The 21,341-nt window shown below is 50.9% G+C and overlaps 1 protein-coding gene and 1 long non-coding RNA gene across 4 annotated transcripts in view; one reads left to right on the plus strand and one right to left on the minus strand.

Moving 5' to 3' along the window:
• Positions 1 to 4,176: 4,176 nt before the first annotated feature.
• LOC129529544 (uncharacterized) lies at positions 4,177 to 6,869 on the minus strand. Its single transcript, XR_008675087.2, has 2 exons — positions 6,349 to 6,869; positions 4,177 to 4,975 (listed from the first exon to the last, which is right to left on the minus strand). It is a non-coding gene; the product is annotated as an uncharacterized lncRNA (long non-coding RNA).
• Positions 6,870 to 6,883: 14 nt separating this feature from the next.
• The window catches only part of PARVB (parvin beta), a 140,193-nt gene continuing 125,735 nt past the window's right edge, over positions 6,884 to 21,341 (plus strand). Inside the window, exon 1 of one of the 3 annotated variants that reach the window (XM_031005333.3) lies at positions 6,884 to 7,078. In XM_031005333.3, coding sequence (XP_030861193.2) covers positions 6,967 to 7,078 — 112 coding nt within the window. In that variant the 5' untranslated portion in view covers positions 6,884 to 6,966. Of the gene's footprint in view, positions 7,079 to 8,989; positions 9,014 to 20,386; positions 20,461 to 21,341 lie in introns of those variants that run through there. The other 2 variants (XM_063704625.1, XM_055374828.2) reach the window with 2 other exon arrangements.

A 21,341-nucleotide genomic window follows, 5' to 3' on the forward strand; every position in this document is an offset into this window, starting at 1 on the left:
AGTGCTTTGGGTCTGAGAATGGCAAAAGGTGAACGATGATAAACTTTACCAAGAAGGCCCTATTTACATGGGATTTCTTAGTAGCGAGTACCACGCTTGCATTTAACATAGGATTCCATCTGTATACAAATTAGGTCTATAAAATGCCAGGAACCCTTCAGTAACGCAAAGCCCAAGCCAGTTCCTCTTACAATTAAGCACCACTTGGTTGTCACTAGTTCTGCTTGAAATGTGGGGCCACTGTTCTTTCACACTGTAATGGCATATTCAAACTGTCTCTGCCATGTTCAAATTAGCAATAACCAAATGAAAATTGTAAATTCTGTGTGTTCACTGGCAAGCCGGAACCACTGACGAAAGCTTCAAAAATCCATTATTTCCTGGGCACTCACCAGACCCCCCACAGATGCATCTGTGTCTTCAGCCTCTGGACCTCGGCTTTTGCCCATTCACATCCCCCATGAGGATGGCTCTTGTCCATTTTCTCTCCCAGTTGGTGTTTCTTCTCCCCTTGCTCTCTCCTGGTTAGAGGCTCTTCACTGGGGGTCTGTGGGGTGCCAAGGGCAGTGGGGGTGTCAGGGGGGCCTTCCAAAGCAGGCTATTATTTCAGAATGATGTTGCATGTCACATGTCACACATGTGACATTGTGTGTGCTTCTCCAGACTAGAGGGTCTGTCCCATGCACCAGATTCTCAAAGAGGCCAGAGACCCCTGCCCTAGATGACAGTCTCACCCCAGGATACAGAGAGTACCCGGATCTCTGTTCAGCCCTGCTGTGTCACAATCCCACTGAGATGTCAATAACCACATCTCGGCCAGGCACAGTGGCTCACACCTATACTCCCAGCATTTTGGGAGGCTGAGGCGGGTGGATCACCTGAGGTCAGGAGTTTGAGACCAGCCTGGCCAACATGGTGAAACCCTGTCTCTACTAAAAATACAAAAATTAGCTGGGTTTGGTGGTGGGCATCTGTAATCCCAGCTACTTGGGAGGCTGAGGCAGGAGAATCACCTGAACCCAGGAGGCGGAGGTTGCAGTGAGCTGAGGTCTTGCCATTGCACTCCAGCCTGGGCGACAAGAGTGAAACTCCATCTCAAACAAACAAACAAAAAACTAACCACATGCTCGATGTTTCTGTGTCTTCCCTGCTGGTTAGTGACATCCAAGGCAGGCCACATGAGTAAGAACCCTCTGAGATCTTCCACCCTTCACTTCCCTAACCTGGAATCCAGTCATTCTCCAGGTTTTGGGGCTCCCAACTCCAAATGTTCATTCCTCTTTGTCCCCCACTTCCACGTGACACTGCCTGGGTGTGTAGCCTCAGCACCCCTTTTGTTGAATTGGTCTCTGGCTCTGGGGTTTCCTCGCTTGGTCCTCCACACTGGGTCAGTTCTCTCAATGGCCACCTCCTTCCTTGCACAAGATCAAGTGCAGACTCCTGACCTGGGTGCTGGAGGGCAGTCCTTTCCATCGCCCCCGTTTTCCTCACCCAGGTTCTCAGGCCACATGGGCGGGCTTGCCATGGTTATGGTTGACTCGTGCGCTGCCCCCATCTTGGTCCATTTGCATTGCTATAAAGGAATGCCTGGAGCTGGTAATTTTTTATTTTTATTATTTATTTATTTAGAGACAAAGTCTCGCTCTTGTCCCCCAGGCTGGAGTGCAATGGCATGATCTTGGCTCACTGCAACCTCCACCTCCAGGTTCAAGCGATTCTCCTGCCTCAGCCTCCCCAGTAGCTGGGATTATAGGCGCCTGCCACCATACCTGGCTAATTTTTGTGTTTTTAGTAGAGACAGGGTTCCACCATGTTGGCCAGGCTGGTCTCGAACTCCTGACCTCAGGTGATCTGCCCGCCTCGGCCTCCCAAAGTGCTGGGATTACAGGCGTGAGCCACCATGCCTGGCCTATTTTTATTTTTTTATTTTTGAGATGGAGTCTTGCTCTGTTGCCCAGGCTGGAGTGAAATGGCATGATCTTGGCTAACTGCAACCTCCGCCTGCCGGGTTCAGGTGATTCTCCTGCCTCAGCCTCCTGAGTAGCTGGAATTACAGGCATGCATCATGACACCCAGATAATTTTTGTATTTTTAGTAGAGACAGGGTTTCACCATGTTGGCCAGTCTAGCCTCAAACTCCTGACATCAGGTGGACTGCTGGCCTCGGCCTCTCAAAGTGCTGGGATTGCAGGCATGAGCCACCGTGCCCGGCTGAAGCTGGTAATTAATAAAGAAAAGAGGTTTCGTCGCTCACGGATCTGCAGGCTGCACAAGCAGCATGGCACAGCATCTGCACGGGTGAGGGCCGCAGGCTGCTTCTCCTGGCAAAAGGAGCAGTGGAGCCACATGCACAGAGATTACAGGGCAAGAGAGGAAGCAAGAAAGTGCGGGGGACGGCCAGCTCTCAAGGGAGCTAACAGAGTGCAAACTCACTCATTACTATGAGGATGGCACAAAACCATGAGGGATCCTCCCCAGGACCCACACACCCCCCCATCAGGCCCAACCCCCAACACGGGATTGAATTTCAATATGGGGTTTAGATATTTGGAGTCAAATATCCAATACATAGCACTCCCAAAAGATGCTGAAATCCTAATCCCCAGTACTGTGACTAAGACATTATTTGAAAATAGGGTTGTATGGAAAAATCAAACTGCCTTTCCTCTTCTCTCACACCACAAGAGTCAACACAGAGGACTCCTGTGATGAACGGGCTGAGGATTTCTCCCCGCCAGCAAGTCGGCACTCAGTTCTGCAGCGGTGCCAGTTGGATGTCCCCCAGTCCAGTTCAATTCCAGCACGGTCCATCTGCAGACATCACAAGATCCCACAGGGTGATGGCTCAGTCCCACAAGACAGTCACCACTTTTTTTTTTTTTTTTTTTTTTGAGGCAGGGTCTGGCTCTGTTGCCCAGGCTGGAGTACAGTGGCATGATCATGGCTCACTGCAACCTCGACCTCCTGGGCTCAAGTGATCCTCCTAGCTCAGCCTCCTGAGTAGCTGGGACCCCAGGCATGTGCCATTACACCCAGCTAATTTTTTATTTTGTACAGAGGGGGTCTTGCCATATTGCCCAGGCTGGTCTCGAATTCTTAGCCTCAAGTGATTCTCTGGCCTCAGTCTCCCATAGTGTTGGGCTCTCAGGCATGAGCCATTGCATCCAGCCACCTGCCCCCACTTCTGATGCCACTCACAAGCCCCAGCTAGTTCTGCCTGTGCTTCTGACTGGCTATAAATTGAGGTTCTTACCCCGCTCAGGTTTGATTAGCTGGAGTGGCTCATAAAACTCAGGGCAACACTGACATTTTCTGGATTATTACAAAGGGTGTTACAAAGGCTTCTGATGAACACCAGAGGAAGAGACTGGTAGGGCAAGGATGGAGGAGAGGCATTAAGCTTCCTTGCCCTCCCCAGGTGCACCACCCTCAGGAACCTCCATGTGTTTAGCTATTTGGAAGCTTCTCCAACTCTGTCCTTTTTTTTTTTTTTTTTTTTTTGAGACTGAGTCTCACTCTGTTGTCCAGGCTGGAGTGCAGTGGCGTGATCTCGGCTCACTGCAACCTCCACCTCCTGGGTTCAAGCGATTCTCCTGCCTCAGCCTCCCAAGTAGCTGGGATTACAGACATGCACCACCATACCTGGCTAATTTTAGTAGTGACGGGGTTTCACCATGTTGGCCAGGCTGACTCCTCCAACTCCTGACCTCAAGCGATCCACCCACCTTGGCCTCCCAAACTGCTGGGATTATAGATGTGAGCCACCGCGCCTGGCCCCCCTTTTGGGTTTTTATGGAGCCTTCATTGGCTAAGCACAATTGAAGCTGGACAATCATGTTGAAGTGTGATTGGACAAAAACAGTATGACTCAACACCATCAGTCAGAGTGCTGAAGCCCCGCAAGGCCTGTCTGTACAGCATTTCTTCCTCCTGGGCAGGAGGCCGGACTCCTCCTGAAATGGGGGTCTCGTGACCCTCAGTCAGACAAGGCAGGTCAGAGAATTTCTCCGTGGCCAGCTCCAAGATGGAAAGGTGGGGGAAGATTCAAGTATATTTTCATTTTCTATGGCCTGACTTGGGGAGAAAAAGGAGCAGGGGAAAGGAGGGAAGGAGAAAGAAGGTCAGAAAGAGAGAGAAACTACACCTGAAGCCTGCTTCCAAGGATCCAACATGATAACACAGGACTATCGTTCCCCTTTATTGCTCTGAAGCTGTTTCCACACTGCTTCAGGAACCAAGGAAAAAAGAACAAATATTGTAACAAAAGATCTGCTTATTGCTATAGTCACTGAGGAAATAACAAGGGTGATGGGAATTATGAGCCAGGCATGGTGGAGGAAAACCAATGCATAAATATCATCGTCTCACAGGGTCTTTGCGGATGATGAGGTGAAGATGAATCACCAGGATGGGCTCTAATCCAACATGACTGTGTCCCTGTAAAGTCTAGACTCAGACACACACACACACACACACACACACACAGGGCCTAGTAGAGATGGAGGCAGAGACGGGGCAATGCTTCTATAGGCCGAGGAACATGGAAGATTTGTTGGCAAACCCCAGGAGCCTGGAGAGATGCAGGGAACAGATTTGCCCGTGCAGCCTCCAAACGGAAACGAACCTAGCCTACACTTTGATCTGGATTTCTGGCCTCCTGCTGAAATCCTAATCCCCAGTACACAGGGGTATTACAAGGACACAGTCATCTTGGATTACAGCCCACTCTGGTGACTTCATCTTCACTTGATCATCTGCAAAGACCCTTGTGAGATGATGATATTTATCAATTGGTTTTCCTCCACTGTGCCTGGCTCATAATTCCCATCAACCTTGTTATTTCTCTCCAAGCTGTGAGAGAAGACGTTTCTGTTGTTCTGAGCCCTCCAGCTTGTGGAACGTTGTGCTGGCAGCCCGAAGACACCCCAGTGTCCTCTCCCTGTCTCTTCTGCCTGGTGGGTCTTCTCCTCCTTTACTGAAAGGAAAAGGGCATTTGATCCTTGTTCCAGGTCAAATGTCCCTTCCCTGCAAGCCTCCTCTGCCCACAACACTTCTCCCCCACCCCATCCACATGGTCCCTGTCCCTACTCCATGCTGGCCACGCTACATGCCCACTGTGTCCTGTGCCCATGTTCTCCTTGACCACAAACTCCTGGAGGACAAAGCTCTGTGCCCTTGGTCTTCACGCCCCTGGCTGAGGACTGGGCCTGGCACCAACTTGACCAACAGAAGCATTTACTGCATTGGGGGGACTGGGGGGCAGCCAGCACAAAGGGAGACAGAAAAACCATCTCAACCCACACACCCAGAGCTGAACCCACTTCTCCCCAGGTGCCGTCCTCTGCTGAGTGATCCACCATGGCCTGGCAGGACACCCAGCCTTCACTCCTCCTACTTCTTTTTTTTTTTTTTTTTTGAGACAGAGTCTCGCTCTGTCGCCCAGGCTGGAGTGCAGTGGCATGATCTCTGCCCACTGCAACTTCCACCTCCCAAGTTCAAGCGATCCTCGTGCCTCAGCCTCCCAAGTAGCAGGGATTACAGGCATCCACCACCATGCCCCGCTAATTTTTGTATTTTTAGTAGAGATGGGGTTTCACCATGTTGGCCAGGCTGGTCTTGAACTCTTGACCTCAGGTGATCTGCCTGCTTTGGCCTCCCAAAGTGTTGGGATTACGGGTGCGAGCCACTGCACCTGGCCTACTACTCCTCCTACTTCTTCAAGGCTGGGGCTTCTGGCTGTGAGCATCTCAGAAATCTGTTTGCTTTTCTCCTAAGTCACCGTCCCCCTGCCTGTGCCTTCTCTGTCTCCAGCACCTGCTGAGCAGCCATCAGCCAGAGGCAACATCTGTGACATCACAGCTCAAAGCCCTGCCTGGGTATCTAGGCTGGGCTTGGTGGCTCACACTTATAATCTCAGCACTTTGGGAGGCCGAGGCAGGCGGATCACCTGAGGTCAGGAGTTCGAGACCAGCCTGGCCAACATGGCAAAACCGCATCTCTACTAAAAATACAAAAATTACCCGGTCGTGGTGGCGTGCACCTGTAATCCCAGCTACTCAGGAGGCTGAGACAGGAGAATCACTTTAACTCAGGAGGTGGAGGTTGCAGTGAGCCGAGATTGTGCCACTGCACTCCAGCCTGGGCAACAAAGCAAGACTACGTCTAAAAAAACAAAACAAAACAAAACAAAACAAAACAACAACAACAACAACAACAACAAAATAGCCCTGTCTGGCAGTCCTCGGGATGAAGCCGCTTCCTCTGCTTCCAACACATGCGAGGCCTGCCTCCCCTCCTTTCCCCTCCTTGGCACCCCACACTGTCCCCAGGGCCTGCTCTTCTGCTCACCTCATGGTACCGGCCTGCAAGCCATTTCCTGGGGCCTCCCCGTCGCCTCTTCCAGAAACAACTCCTGGAACTCCCCTTGGAGGTCAGGCCAATGACCTGTGCCCCGCATTGCCCTCCATCCTCTAAGCTTCCCGTGGGTAGGGACAATTCCCAGTTCAGAAGGGCTCCCCCTGCCCCGGGCCTGGCTCTTGGCAGAAGCTTAACAACAGACCGGCCACGTTCGTGTGACCTGATTCTCTCCGGCTTTCAGGACGTCCTGAGGCTGCACCCACGTGGCAATGGTGTCTGTCGCGCTGTCCCCTGGATCCGGCACCACTAGGGGAGCCGAGCAGAGCCCAGGGCTCCAACGCGTGGGGAAAAGGCTGCGCCGCTCCCGGGGTGGCCCCACGCCCCTTCTCTGAGCTTGAGCGGCGGCGCGGGACGGGGACGGCTCTGCCTGGGACCAGCAGGCCTCGGGCATCCGGGACGCCGGGGCCGCGCTCCAGGCCAGGGGCGGGGGCGGGGGCGGGGGCGGGAGCGGGGCGGGGGCCGGCGGCGGGGCCGCGCCCTCGGCCACTCCCCGGGGCGACCAGGCGGCTCCACACGCGCTGCGCCCGCCGCCGGCCCCACGCGCGGCCCATGTCCTCCGCGCCGCGCTCGCCCACCCCGCGGCCCCGCAGGATGAAGAAGGACGAGTCGTTCCTGGGCAAGCTGGGCGGCACCCTGGCCAGGAAGCGGAGGGCGCGCGAGGGTGAGTGCGCGCCCGCGCCCGCCGACCCCCTGGGGACCTGCCCGGCGGTGCCCGCCCTCGGCCCCCAGCGCCCCACGAGGCCGCCCCCGCCCTCCCCCGCGCACCCCGCCCGGCCCACGCGGCTGCGCGACCTTCGGGACAGGCCAGGCCTTTGACCCAGGACCCGTAAACACCGGCCGGGACCTGGCGCGTGGGGCCGCGGTGGCCTCCGGAGTCTGCCAAACGCGCGTGCGGGCGCCTGCGCGGCGGGGACCTCGGGCCACCGTGCGGGGCCCGCGCCTGCTCTGACTGCCGGGTGTTCAGCTCTTCCCTGGGCCAGCGGCATCGCCAGCCGCGCGGGGTGACCGTTCATTCCATGAGCAGTGACGCTCACGTGTGCAGGGCACTCTGGGCAGACACGGCCTGGGGGACCCACTACTGGGTGTTGCGCGGGCGCCCTGCAGGGTGCGGGGCTCAGGGCGTGCAGGGCTGAGGCCTGGGAGGCCTGCGAGCAAGAATTGCAGAGATCCCATTAAAAAAAATTTTTTTTTTTTAAATTTTTTACTGCGTGTGCTCACGAAACACTACCAACCTCGTACGTTTTAAAGATTGTTAGAGTTGCAAGGGATAGTCTGGTGTCTTTAAGTGTACCGCTTGCCCAGGGCCTCCTGGGAGATACATTCTGGAATTTTCTGCTTGGGTGGGGAGGTTCTGCCCCGGGACCATGCCCTATAGTGAGATTTCGGATTGGTGAGAGGTGAGGGGAGCTGCTGTGGAAAGGCAGATGGAGAAAGGCCGGCCTCAGGTGGGTCCCCGGGAAGGAGCCCTCCCATAGCGGGTATGCAGTACGGTTTCCTTAAACCACCTGGGCCTGACATATCCCCTGGGAACTCTTCCTGTGCCTCCAGGGATTAGTGTACCCCGGGATGCAGGTCCCCCATTCATTTCTTCCCTGGGACTCTTGTATTCCTAGGGATGTGTGTGCTCTGGGAAGACATATGACAGATTTGCCTCTAGGCATGTGTGTGCCCCCATGCACCTGCTCCCCAGGATTTTTGTACAGTGCAGGGAAGGCTTGGTTCGCCAGACATTTTCTCCCAGGGATGCCTGTGCCCCCAGGGATGCGTGTCTTCCCACCCGTGATCCTGTTCCAAGAGGGCAGGGTCTTGTCCCCTTCAGTAGGTCTCCTGGCGGATAGGTCACTCTTCTCTCAAGCCTTACGCTGGAAGACCCACTGTAGCTTGTATTGGTCGGTGTTTGTCACGTCTCCTAAATGACATGATTAGTGGCTGTCACCCTTCTCTCTATCATCCCCACTGTTCTTCCATGCAGTCATCAGCACCCTCACCAGAAATCATTTCGGTTCCTCTTTATGGCTTGCAACGATTATAGACGCAAGTGACGCTCCCCTCCCAATTCAGCCCACAGCCTGTGGAGCGCCCACCATGGGCCAGGTGCTGCTCAGACCCCAGGAAGAAAAGAGCGGGGGCGGGGTGCTTGCTTTCGTGGAACGGGGAATGAATATATAGACAACTGGCGCTGTGATGACGTGCCCCGGAGCACATAGAACAGGGCGATCAGAGCCAGGGGAGGCCTCTGAGGAGGGGACACTTGAGTGGAGGCCAGAAGGAACCAGAGGAAAAAGTCTTCCATAGAATGGCAAGGAACCGGAATGTTCTGGGCTATTACAGCTTTTTCTAGGTGCCATTTACGCTCTCGGAATAGGAAGAACACACACGCAAAGTAATGGACTGGGCCCAAATTCCAAAGTACGCAGTGCTTCTCCTCCTTGCCTGTATGAATTGATGTGTGTCTAGAAAATTCAGGCCCAGCCTGGTTTAATTCAAATGCACCAAGAATTCCAGTAGCAGGAAGCATCCTGTGCAGAATAGAACGGGCGTGGAGGCAGGAGGAGGAGCAGGACGCCGGGCACTGCTGATGCTGCTTTCGCTGGGGGTGAGCTGGGCGCCCTGCCTCGGTTCTCAGGGTTGGGGTGCCTGGCAAACAGAGGGCCACAGACCCTCCTTGGATCCAGGCACAGGAATTGAGGGACAGGCTGGATTGGGAAGGGTTCCTAGCGGCTTCTGTGTGGTCTCTCGGGAAGTGGAGGAGTCAGGAAGACTGGATAATGAGGGCTTGAATAACAGAGTCGCTGGTATTTCTGCAAGCCCATTTGCCTTGGCAACATGCGCTTCTGCCACTCCAGGGTTGAGCAGCCCCTGGCTCTGACTTTGGGCCGTCAGAGCTATGCTCGGTTGCCTACCAGGGAGTGACAGGGCGCTTGGGAGGTTTCCACGACCCTGCCTGCTGCACCGTCGGCTTCATTTCCTCCTTTGTTAGAAAGTTGAGGGTGGATTTGGGAGAACGGATGTGGCTCCGACGTGTTCCTGAGTTGAGGACTCTAAGGGAGGAGGGGGAAGCTGGGGGAGGGGGCGGGCTCATCGGTGAGGTTCCAGATTCAGGCAGGGGTGTGACAAGGCACGGAGGGACTTTTGGGAGGGATGGTTGGGATGAGTGACTTGGCCTGTTCCAGAGGAGAGGGGTTAGGAAATGTGGGGCCCTGGGGTTTGGAGGAAGCAGTGCAGGAAGTGTCTGAGAATGAGCTTCACGGCGGGCGTGATTAAGACTGATGCGCTACGGGAGGCGTGTCACGTGGTGGGCTGGGTCAGAAAAGGGAACCGTGACAAACTGTGGGCATTCGGAAAATGGAAGGGAACGCCGGAAACCCCCAGGGCTCCCCCACAGAAGCTCTGGGGACATGAAAGGACAGCGTGTTTCAAACTTGGGTTCAGCTTTACTGGGGCTTGGAGGAGCCCGTGTGGAGAGAAGACCAACAACACACAGGGTTCCCCACTGTGACCATGTGATGAGAGGCCCCGTAGGTCCAGTGGGCCAGGATGGAGGTCGGGGACAGCCCAGCTGCTGCTGGAAGTCCTCAGAGGCGGACGGCCAGCCCTGGCCAGTGTGGAAGAGGTCGGGTGGAGTGCTCCACACTTTTGCCACAAGAGGCCTGTTCTGTGCTGCACCAGGCCCTGGACCTCAGGCGCCACTGCCCAGTGGCCAGGGTCAGGTTTCTCAGAGACAGCTGAAGCCAGCAGGGTGAGAGCAGCCAGTCTGGAGGTTCTGTCCCTCTTTTCTGAGCAACACGTTCAGGAAGTTTCTATCCCCTGATTACCTTAAAAAAATATGTATGTGTGGGCCAGGCGAGGTGGCTCACGCCTGTAATCCCAGCACTTTGGGAGGCTGAAGCGGCAGATCACCTGAGGTCAGGAGTTTGAGACCAGCCTGGCCAACGTGGTGAAACCCCGTCTCTACTAAAAATACAAAAATTAGCCGGGCGTGGTGGCACACACCTGTAATCCCAGCTACTCAGGAGGCTGAGGCAGGAGAATCACTTGAACCCGGGAAGCAGAGGTTGCAGTGAGCTGAGATCGCGCCACTGCACTCCAGCTTGGGAGACAAAGTGAGACTCTGCCTCAAAAAAAAAAAAAAAAAAAAAAAAAGAAAGAAAAGAAATCACTAGGTAGCTGCGACATTGAACTGAAGGTTGAAAGTATTAAGTTTCTTTATGGACTTTAAATAACCTTCAGGAGAGAAATCTCAAAGCTCTAAACCAGCAACCGAGAATTTCCTTCAGGGCATCCATCTTTTACATGGAGCCATCAGTTGTGTAGATGACGGGTTGCCCCAAAACACTAAGACGCACCAGTGAAGGGAGGGGAGCTGTGGCAGGGGGGCCTGCACTGCCCCCGCCTTTCCCCCAGCAACGCCTGGGCTGGGAGCTGGGGGTGGGTGAGACCCTGGCTCAGGCCCCACTCAGGATAGTTTGAGGGACAGGCACATGGGGGGACTGATCCATGGGGGTCTCACCACCCAGACTTGGGGTTTTGGGCCTCCCTGGAGGAAGTGGTCCTGGCTGAATGTCTAGGATGGATGGAAATTAGCCCAGGGATGGGGAGGGGGCTCCTGAGGAGACCCCCAGGCAGGCTCCCAGTGGCTGAGCCACGGTGTAGCCTGTGGGCTGTGGCCAGCCCTGGTCGGGGGCCAGAGAGGTGAGCAGCCCTGGCATCCCACAAGCACGGGAGCTTGGAACCCTTGCTGGGGTTTGGCAGGGGTGGCCGATTTCAGTGGGGCTTTAGGGAGTAGGGAATGGACGGAATGGGGGAATGGCGGGGAGGCAGGCTGGCAGGAATGTGGCACGGGGCACAGGCAGTGCCCCGAGGAGGCGGCGTGGGTGGGCGCAGGCGTGGCTGTGATTTCCACGCTGTTTTCTAGCGGGCTCCAGCCCCTCTGATGCTGAAATGAAAGAGGACCCAGATCCTTGTTTGTGGGAGGGGTGGGAAAGGATTTGCAAGGAGTGTAGTCTCTTTTGGACGATTTTTCAGACTTCTTCTCATTTCCAGGCCCTCTGTGCTCACGTGACCCCTCTGATAGCGTCAGGGCCCGTAGAAAAGTGGCTGTGGCATGTCGGGAAGGCCAGTGGGCCTCCTAGCCAACGAAAAGGGGGAGTGGCTGGTCCGAAGTTGGGGGATATAGACAGGTGAGGGACCAGGGCCATAGTCACTGTGGTTTCTATGGGGAAGAGGGGATGGTGGAGGTCCTATTTGGAGCTGTTGTGTTGTGAGGCTCTTTACAGACCCTGCCAACAAAGAGAAAGACAATTCCACACTGTTATCTCTAAACCCAAACCTCCTTCGAGCAGAGGCCGTCTCCGTTTGGGGATGGACAGCTGTTGGTCCCAGAAGGAAAGGCACAGTGAGGTCACTGCGATGCTGCCCAGCACCTTCATGGGAAACGCTCCTCAGGGTGGTGAGTGGAACTCCCTGGAGACCATTTTCCAGTGAGGGCCTGTCTCTTTCCTCTTGGGCTGAGAGGAAGTGGGTGGTTCAGCTACATTTCCTTTGATTATTATTCTGACTATAATCTTCAAACCCTACATTTCTCATTGTGTGTTCCGCCCATGCGTTCTGTTGTCCGGGGCAGCAAAGTCGACCTGCACCACGTGGGTGTTTTTGTTTTCTTTTGTTTTGTTTTGTTTTCTTGAAGGCCTACTAAGAGCTGTCAGAAACTCTGCTTCTGTAGAAAAGGTAAAGGCACTGCTTGGCCACAAGTGATGACTCTTCCCTGCCCTTCGGGGCTTGGGGAGGAAGGGCAGGTTCTCGGTGGTTCTCCTAGCACCTTGGTTACAAACCTCCCAGCAGAGTCAGATCACCTTGGCAACCCCACACTCATCAAAGGGACTCTGCCTTGATTCCCTCCCCACCGCTGTGGAATTAATATTGATTGCACATCCTGAAATTGCTTACCCTTGCGCTCCCTTTCCAGTCGTCAGAATAATTAAGGGGTGTTTATTGGATGTAAGTGGGTTCATCCCTGCTGCGAGTATGGATTTTAAGTGCTCCGTTGGATTGATTCCTCCCTGCTGTGGTTGGCACAGGGCAGGTACCTTTACCTAGCTGTTTGCTTCTTTTCGAATATGCGGTTCCATCACATAAAAGACATACCCTATGAAAATGTCTCTGCCTTAGCTGTACATGTTACACTTTAGGTTTCAGGTGAAAAATTGGTTTATCTCCTAATATGTTTGCTATTTGTTACATCACATAGAGGCTGCAAAACAGATTAATAAGCTTTGGAGGATATTATAAGCATATGTTGGCCCAATGGTATTAATTTGCTTATCCATACTAATTGCTGTCTTGGTAAAAGAAGGCAGACACAATGCAATCAATCCTAAAAGTGTTCTGTGGCTTTGCATCATGGAGATACCTCAGGCTGACATATTCAAATGAGAGCCTTCTCTCTGGTTACAAGAAAAAAATGGAATGAGCAGCAGTTTTGGCCTCGTCCAGTCTCTAGGGCTCCCAGCATCTGGGTAGTAACATGATCAGCCCTGGGAAACCAGCGGAGTCTTTTACCTCCTCTGATGTTCTGACTAAGAGTGTCTGGGCCGTGGGGACTGAACACACCCTTTGAGGCTATGTGTGTTAAAGTTTGGGGGCCCATTTCTTCATTTCTAATATGGGACAGTGTGGGCAGATCCCAGCTCTGCGTTTCTGAGCTGCTGAGTTTGCCCTGGTTCTGAGAATGCCCGTCGCGGTGGTGCAGCCCGCCTCCTTGCACTGGATCTGTTGCTTCTTCTCTCTAAGCCTCTGTTCCTGATGGTCCCTTGTGGAGCAAAGCAGCACTTGTGGTGTAAGGAAGGAAAGCCTCATCAGCAGTTGAGTGAGCGCTCAATCAGAATTCGTTATGGATGAATGTGGATGACTGGAGGCATTGACGCAGACACCAGACTCCAGAGCTGGTACATGGTACAGCAGAAGTGGCAAGTCAGCTCAGTTTAGGACAAGTACCTAACCCTGTGTTGAGAAGGATTCTGTGGCTGAGTCTGGGCTTAGGGAAAAAGAATGCTGGGTCCAGTCAGCCACACTACCAGTGTGTATGGAGGGTTAGTTGCTGAGTGGCTGTCACCTCCAGAACAGAAGCCTTTTCCAGCTCTAGTGCTGTGTCATTTCAGCAGCACTGGCTGCTTTATTCCCATTGAGTGCCGTGCAACAGCTAGTTGGCTGTTGGTAACAAAAGTTGTGTAAATCCTTTAAGATATTGCAATGAGAATGTTGGTATCTTAACTCTTCCCCTAGCTGTCTGTGACTAGGAAGCATCTCCAGTACTATTTTTTTTTTCTAGAGACAGAGTCCTGCTCTGTTGCCTAGGCTGGACTGCAGTGGCATGATCTCGGCTCACTGCAGCCTTTGCCTCCTGGGTTCAAGCGAGCACATCCAGCTAATTTTTTATATTTTTAGTAAAGACAGGATTTCCTCATGTTGGCCAGGCTGATCTCAAACTCCTGACCTCAACTGATCCACCCACCTCGGCCTCCCAAAGTGCTGGGATTGCAGGAGTGAGCCACCACTCCCGGCCCCTAATACTTTTTTGAGGTATACTTGGCTGAGTAACTGTTTAGCGTGTGCAGAGAAGCAGGTGTTTCTGAGCTGGAATTCCTTGTACCCAGAAATGTGAGGGCAACTCAAATGGGCACCAGGAGGCATTTTTGCCTTCCTCACCAGCCTACGGCCTCTGAGAACATTTGGCAGTCTCTGAGTGGGAGTTCTTTACGCTTGCCTGATAGTAGTTGGAGGCCTGCTCCTTTAAGCTTTGCCACTTGAAATGATGAGCTTGGTTTTGGCCTTTGAACCTTTACCTGCCAGCCACCCACAATCAGTCGGTAATGTTGGTTTCCCCAAGCAACGCCATCTTAGGAATTTCTTTGCTTGTTCTCTTACAAAGTCATGCATTATTATACTTGTTTTCATTTGAAAAATTACAATTCCACAGGATCTAGACTTGAATGTTAAGCTATTAAAAAGTTAAAGAGGGAGTGAAAATGTTAGCACTCCTAGGGCCTGCGTATGTTGCTTGCTCAAATCCAGACACTCCTGGAAGCAGCTGTCTCAGCGGAGCCCCGTCTGCCCTTGTTGTTTTCTGCTTCTCAAGTTACTCCAGACTCCAGGGAACTAGAACTGACCAGGCCTCACTTTAAACATGTGGATGGAGTGCCCCTGACAAGGCTGGAGAAAGGGGGAGGTCCGGGGTGGGGCCTCATGTGCATATGGTATTCAGAGTTTATTTTTGCTATAAATGGAATTTGAAGAATATATATATATATGAACATACAAATAAAAATATATAAAGAATATATGTATAAAGAATATAAAGAATAATTTTAGAATTCATTGCATTGTGTCTGCATTCTTTTACTGCAACAGCAATTATAATTATAATTATATTATAAAGAATATATATTCTTTATACATATATATTTGAGATGGGGGTCTTTATACATATATATGTTTGAGATGGGGGTCTTGCTGTGTTGCCCAGGCTGGAGTGCAGTGGCTGTTCACAGGCCAGATTATCAGACACTGTAGCCTTGAACTCCTGGCCTCAAGGGATCCTCCTGCCTTAGCCTCCTGAGTAGCTGAAACAATAGGTGCACACCACCATGCCCAGCTCTTGAGAAGCATCTGGCCCATAGCTTAATTTGAAGTGTCTTCATCCCTGTCTTTTTTCTTTTTGTTTTAAAATTAATAGAATTGACCCTTGAACAGCACAGGGGGAAAGAGGCGCTGACCCCCATGCAGTCAGAAATCCACGTGTAACTTTTTTTTTTTTTTTTGAGATGGAGTTTTGCTCTTGTCACCTAGGCTGGAGTGCAGTGGTGCAATCTTGGCTCACTGCAACCCCTGCCTCCCAGGTTCAAGTGATTCTCCTGCCTCAGCTTCCCGAGTAGCTGGGATTACAGGCGTGCACCACCACACCCAGCTAATTTTTGTATTATTAGTAGAGACAGAGTTTCACCATGTTGGCCAGGCTGGTCTCAAACTCCTGACCTCAGGTGATCCACTCACCTCAGCCTTCCAAAGTACTAGTATTACAGGCATGAACCACTGCACCCGGCCACCATGTGTAACTTTTGACTCCCACAAAACTTAACTAGTGATAGCCTGCTGTTGACTGGAAGCCTCACTGATAACATAAACAATTAACAATATTTTGTATGTTCTATGCATTATGTACCGTATTCTTACTACAAAGTGAGCCTGAGGAAAGAAAATGTTATTAGGAAAATCATAAGGAAGAGAATATGCATTTATAGTACTGTGCTGTGTTTATTGATGCTGCACGTTTACAACATGTGTTTACAAGATGAATACTCTGAAGTGGCCGGCAACTGCAGCTGCAGACCTCACCCTACCATACAACATCTCAAGCTATTCAGCTTCTTGGAATGTCAGACTTTTCTTTTTTTCTTTTTTCTTTTTTTTTTTTTTTTGAGACAGAGTCTCGCTCTGTTGCCCAGGCTGGAGTGCAATGGCGTGATCTCGGCTCACTGCAGCCTCCCCTCCTGGGTTCAAGTGATTCTCCTGCCTCAGCCTCCCAAGTAGCTGGGATTACAGGCATGTGCCACCATGCCTGGCTGATTTTTTTGTATTTTTAGTAGAAATGGGGTTTCACCGTGTTAGCCAGGATGGTCTCAATCTCCTGACCTTATGATCCGCCTGCCTCAGCCTCCCAAAGTGCTGGGATTATGGGTGTGAGCCACTGCGCCCGTCCGTCAAGGCTTCTTGGGAGCACTTACAGCAACACAAGTGGTGCTTTGTATGAGTCCCATAGTGTTATTCAGGGTTTACGGTATTGCACTAAACATGGTGAAAAATATGTAGGAACCCAAACAGATCACTTTTTTTTTTTTACTATGATATGGAATTTACTGGAGCGGTGAACTGCTCAAGTGGAGATAATTAACACCAAATAATGTTCTAAGCAATGCAATAGCAACAGGAGGCGGCTACTATTACAGTGGTGCAGTATGGACTGCAGTTAATTTTATGCAGTTATTATTGAATACTGCATCTTGGCTGGGTGCAGTGGCTCACGCCTGTAATCCCAGCACTTTGGGAGGCCGAGGCGGGTGGATCACTTAAGGTCAGGAGTTCGACACCAGCCTGGCCAAATGGTGAAACCTCGTCTCTACTAAAAAGATAAAAATTAACCAGGCGTGGTGGTGGGCACCTGTAATCCCAGCTACTCAGGAAGCTGAGGCAGGAGAATCACTTGAACCCAGGAGGCAGACGTTGCAGTGAGCCAAAATCATGCCACTGCACTCCAGCCTGGGTGACAGAATGAGACTGTCTCAAAAAAAAAATAAATAAATAAAGTAAATACAATACAATAAATAAATACATAAGTACTGCATCTTTACATTTGTTTACATTTCTCTCAACTGTGAACACAGTCTGCGTGTGTGTGTAAGTTTTGATACATTTTAACTTTTTATAGTAGATTTGTATGTATTTTATGGTGGTAAATGATAAAACAGACTAGTATCTACATATATTTTATGCATTTGTCGCATATCTAACTTTTTCTTAATTTTTAAAAATATTTCTGGGCTACGTGGTTTGCAGTTTTTTCAAATTGTCACAAATCTCCAAAAAATTTTCCAATATGTTTATTGGAAAAAATCTGCATGTAAGTGGACTCATATAATTCAAACCTGTGTTTTTCAAGAGTCAACTGTAATGTCTTTCAAAGTAAAATCTAAATTAGTTTATACTTGATATATATAAGTTTAATAGAAGGAGTGTGGTGGCTCATGCCTGTAATCCCAGTACTCTGTGAGGCTGAGATGGGAGGATCACTTGAGCTCAGGAGTTCAAGACCAGCCTGGGCAACATAGAGAGAACCCCTTTTTATTAAAAATTAAAAAAAAAATCAATCAGGCATGGTGGTGCACGTCTGTGGTCCCAGCTACTTGGGAGGCTCAGGTGGGAGGCTCGCTTGAGCCCAGGAAATCAGGGCTGCAGTGAACCATGATTGCGCCACTGCACTCCAGCTGTGTGACAGAGTGAGGCCCTGTATCAAAATAATCATCATAATAAAGATAGTCTGAGAAGTGAGGGTAAAAGTTAAAGGAAGATTAAAAACGAAAAAAATGCTTATAATCCCAGTACTTTGGGAGGCCAAGGCAGGAGGATCGCTTGAGCCCAGGAGTTTGAGACTAGCCTGGGCAATATAGTGAGACCTCGTCTCTGCAAAAGAAAACAAAACAACAACAAAAAAAGAAAAAACAGCTGAGCATGGTGGCACATGCCTGTAGTCCCAGCCTGGCCAACATGGTGAAACCTTGTCTCTACCAAAAATACAAAAATTAGCCAGGCATGGTGGCTTTTGCTTGTAGTCCCAGCTACTCGGGAGGCTGAGGTGGGAGGATCGCTTGAGCCTGGGAGGTGGAGGTTGCGGTGAGCTGAGATCATGCCACTTTGTTCCAGCCTGGATGACAGACTGAGACCCTGTCTCAAAAAAACAAAAACAAAAACAAATCGGAATGGAGCTTATAATAATGACGCCGTAGCTAAGACTCGGGCACTGCTGATGTCCCAGGTGCTGTGCTAGATGCTTCCTGCATTATTACCTTGTTTACTCCTCACACCAAGCTGGGAAGTCGGTGTTATGTGGTTATTCCCATTTTGCAGATGGGCAAACACAGGCTCAGAGAGGATCGAGGTCATCCTGCCAGCAGGTGAGATTTAACTCCAGGCAGTGTGGCTCTTCATTACCGCTGACCCTGCTTAAACTGGAAGAATGATTCAGATGGGCGTCATCTTCCCAGCTGGCTCCTAGTAAGCTGATATCATTCCTGGCATTTAAGCTGCACCCAGCCCCAGTGTTAGGAAGACGCGCTAGAGGAGACACATTAGATCCTTTTTCTGCTGAATGAACTTGTTGGTGTTTATAAGAAGAAGACAGAACCCTAGTGGCTTCATGCTACTCCAGGACCAAGTCCAGATTCTCGCCAGCCACCCAGCGCCTGTCCAGCCCAGGCCAGCCCAGCTCCAGCTCCAGCTCCCAGGTCTTCTCCCTTGGCCTGGCCATGGGGTCTTCGTTTGCTTTCTGTGGGTCCCATGATCTTCCTTGGCTGAAAGCCCTCACGTCCCCTGTTCTCTCTGATCTGACAACTCTCTGCCCTGTTGACTTAAATGTTGCACCTCCAGCAGGGTGGGGGCCCCTCTTTGCCCATTGGCACCATCATGTCCCTGCATTCCTGTTTCAGGTTGTTGGCACAGTTCCTGTCTTCCTGGGGTGTGGTGCGTTCCCATTTCACTGGGAGATAATGATGACCATTTACAGTGATCTTTGTGTATTTGCCCAGCAAGCAAGAGGCAGTCTAGTGTAGTGGTTAGGGTGACTGCTCTTGAGGCCAGACTGCATGGGCTTGAACTGATCTTTCTGGGCCCTGGAGCTGTGACCCTGGGGAAGGTACTTCCCCACCCTGTGCCTCAGTTTCTTCTTCTGTAAAGCCTACTTAACTCATAGGGTCATTAGAGAATTGAGTGAGTTATTAAATGAAATGATGTACTTAAAACTGGACCTGGGGCCGGGCGTGGTGGCTCACACCTGTAATCCCAGCACTTTAGAAGGCTGAGGTGGGTGGATCACTTGAAGTCAGGAGTTCAAGACCAGCTTGGCCAACATGGCAAAACCCCATCTCTACTGAAAAATACAAAAATTAGCTGGGTGTCATGGTGCACGCCTGTAATCCCAGCTACTCGGGAGGCTGAGGCAGGAGAATAGCTTGAACCCAGGAGGTGGACGTTGCAGTGAGCTGAGATCACGCCACTGCACTCCAGCCTGGGCGACAGAGTGAGACTCCATCTCAAAAACCAAAAAAAAAAAACAAAAAAAACAAAAAAGCTGGACCTGGTCAAGCCATCGAGTGGGAGAAAATGTTTGCAAAACACATGTTTGATAAAAGCCTGGGGTCCAGGAGATGGAGAGAACTTCCACAACTCAAGAATAAAAACGCAGTCAACGCAGTAAAAGAATAGATAGATAAAGGGTTTGAACAGACACGTCACCAAAGAAGATTGACAGATAGCCAATATGCATCTGGAAAAGTGCTCCCCATCACCAGCCACCTGGGAAATGCACATGAGAAGAACAGAGAATGCCCCGCAGACCCATGGGAAAGGCTGGAAGATGTGGTGAGAATAGGACAGCTGCTACTCACTCAGGCTGGAGGGATGTGCAGTGGTGTGGCCCCTCAGGAAATCAGCTTGGTAGTTTCTTTTAAAATCAAGTAACCATCCTTCCTATGACCCAGCAATTCCAGTAAATCTTAGATAGATTTGCTCAACAGAAGTAGGAATCTATGGCTGGGCACGGTGGCTCATTCCTGTAATCCCAGCACTCTGGGAGGCTGAGGCGGACAGATCACCTGAGCTCAGGAGTTCAAGACCAGTCTGGCCAACATGGCGAAACCTAAAAATATAAAAATTAGCTGGGCGTGGTGGTGCATGCCTGTAATCCCAGCTACTTGGGAGGCTGAGGCAGGAGAATCACTTGAACCCGGGAAGTGGAGGTTGCAGTGGGAGTCAATATCGTGCCACTGCACTCCAGCCTAAGCAACAGAGAGATACTCTGTCAAAAAGAAAAAAAAAAAAAAAGTAGGAATCTGTAAGAAGACTCTTGTACAGGAATGTTCATAGCAACTTCATTCATAAGAGCTGGTACTTGGAAACAGCTTGGGGACCATCAGTAGGTGAATTGATACACGGACAGCAGTAATTGACAGGACGGAATGCTCCTGGGCAGTGTCAAGGAACAAGGTGCCAGTACAGGAAATCACCTGAGACTCTCAAAACCACTATGCTGAGCAAACCAAGACAGACCAAAAGAGTACACACTGTGTGATTTCATTTCATTTCATTTTTTTCAAAGATGAGATCTCACTCTGATGCCCAGGCTGAAGTGCAGTGGTGCAGTCATAGCTCACTGCAGCCTCGAACTCCTGGCCTCCAGTGATCCTTCTGCCTCAGCCTCCCGAGGAGCGAGGACCACAGGTGTGTACCACTACGCCCCGCTGATTTCACTTTTACAATATTCTACAGCAGACAGAGCTAATCTGTGGTGGTTGCCTCTGGGGCTGTGGGCAGGAGTTGCTTGGGGAGGAGCAGGAGGGATTTTCTGTTGCTATGAAAATATTTTTAAAGTGAGAGTGGTTTGAGATACGCAGGTGCAGCATTTGTCAAAACTCTGCATGTGCACTTTAAATTTGTGCATTTCATGGCATGTACCTTTTAACTCCAAGGAAATAAAAGAACTATAAATAAATACTGAACTCTAATTAGTGATGTGTGTGCTTAGAGGGAAAAGTACTGATGTCTGCAACTTACTTTGAAATGTGTTAAAAAAAGATGGTATGGTAGACTGAATAGTAGTCCCAAAAATGTCTATATTCCAATACCTGGAAACTGAGAATATGTTCTCTTATGTGGTCAAAGGGAATTTGCAGGTGTGATTAAGTTAAGAACCTTGAGATGGGATTAGCCTGGGTTATTTGGGTGGGTGCAGCGTGATTACCAGGGTCCTTATGAGAAGGAGGAAGGAGGGTCAGAGTCAGAGAGAAGTGACGATGGAGGTGGAAGTTGCAATGATGTGGGGCCAGGAGCCAAGGAATGTGAGCAGCCTCTGAAAGCTGGAAAAGCCAGGAAATTGATTTCCTCCTGGAGCTTCTAGAAGGAATGCAGCCCTGCTGACACCTTGATTTTAGCCAGTGAGACCCATTTTGGAGTCCTGGCATCCGGAACCACAAGATAGAAATTTGTGTCCTATGGAGGCCGGGCGCGGTGGCTCACGCCTGTAATCCCAGCACTTTGGGAGGCCGAGGTGGGCGGATCATGAGGTCAGGAGATCGAGACCACGGTGAAACCCCGTCTCTACT

This window comes from Gorilla gorilla, chromosome 23 (genome assembly GCF_029281585.2).
Source record: "Gorilla gorilla gorilla isolate KB3781 chromosome 23, NHGRI_mGorGor1-v2.1_pri, whole genome shotgun sequence".
Taxonomy (NCBI): Eukaryota; Metazoa; Chordata; class Mammalia; order Primates; family Hominidae; genus Gorilla; species Gorilla gorilla.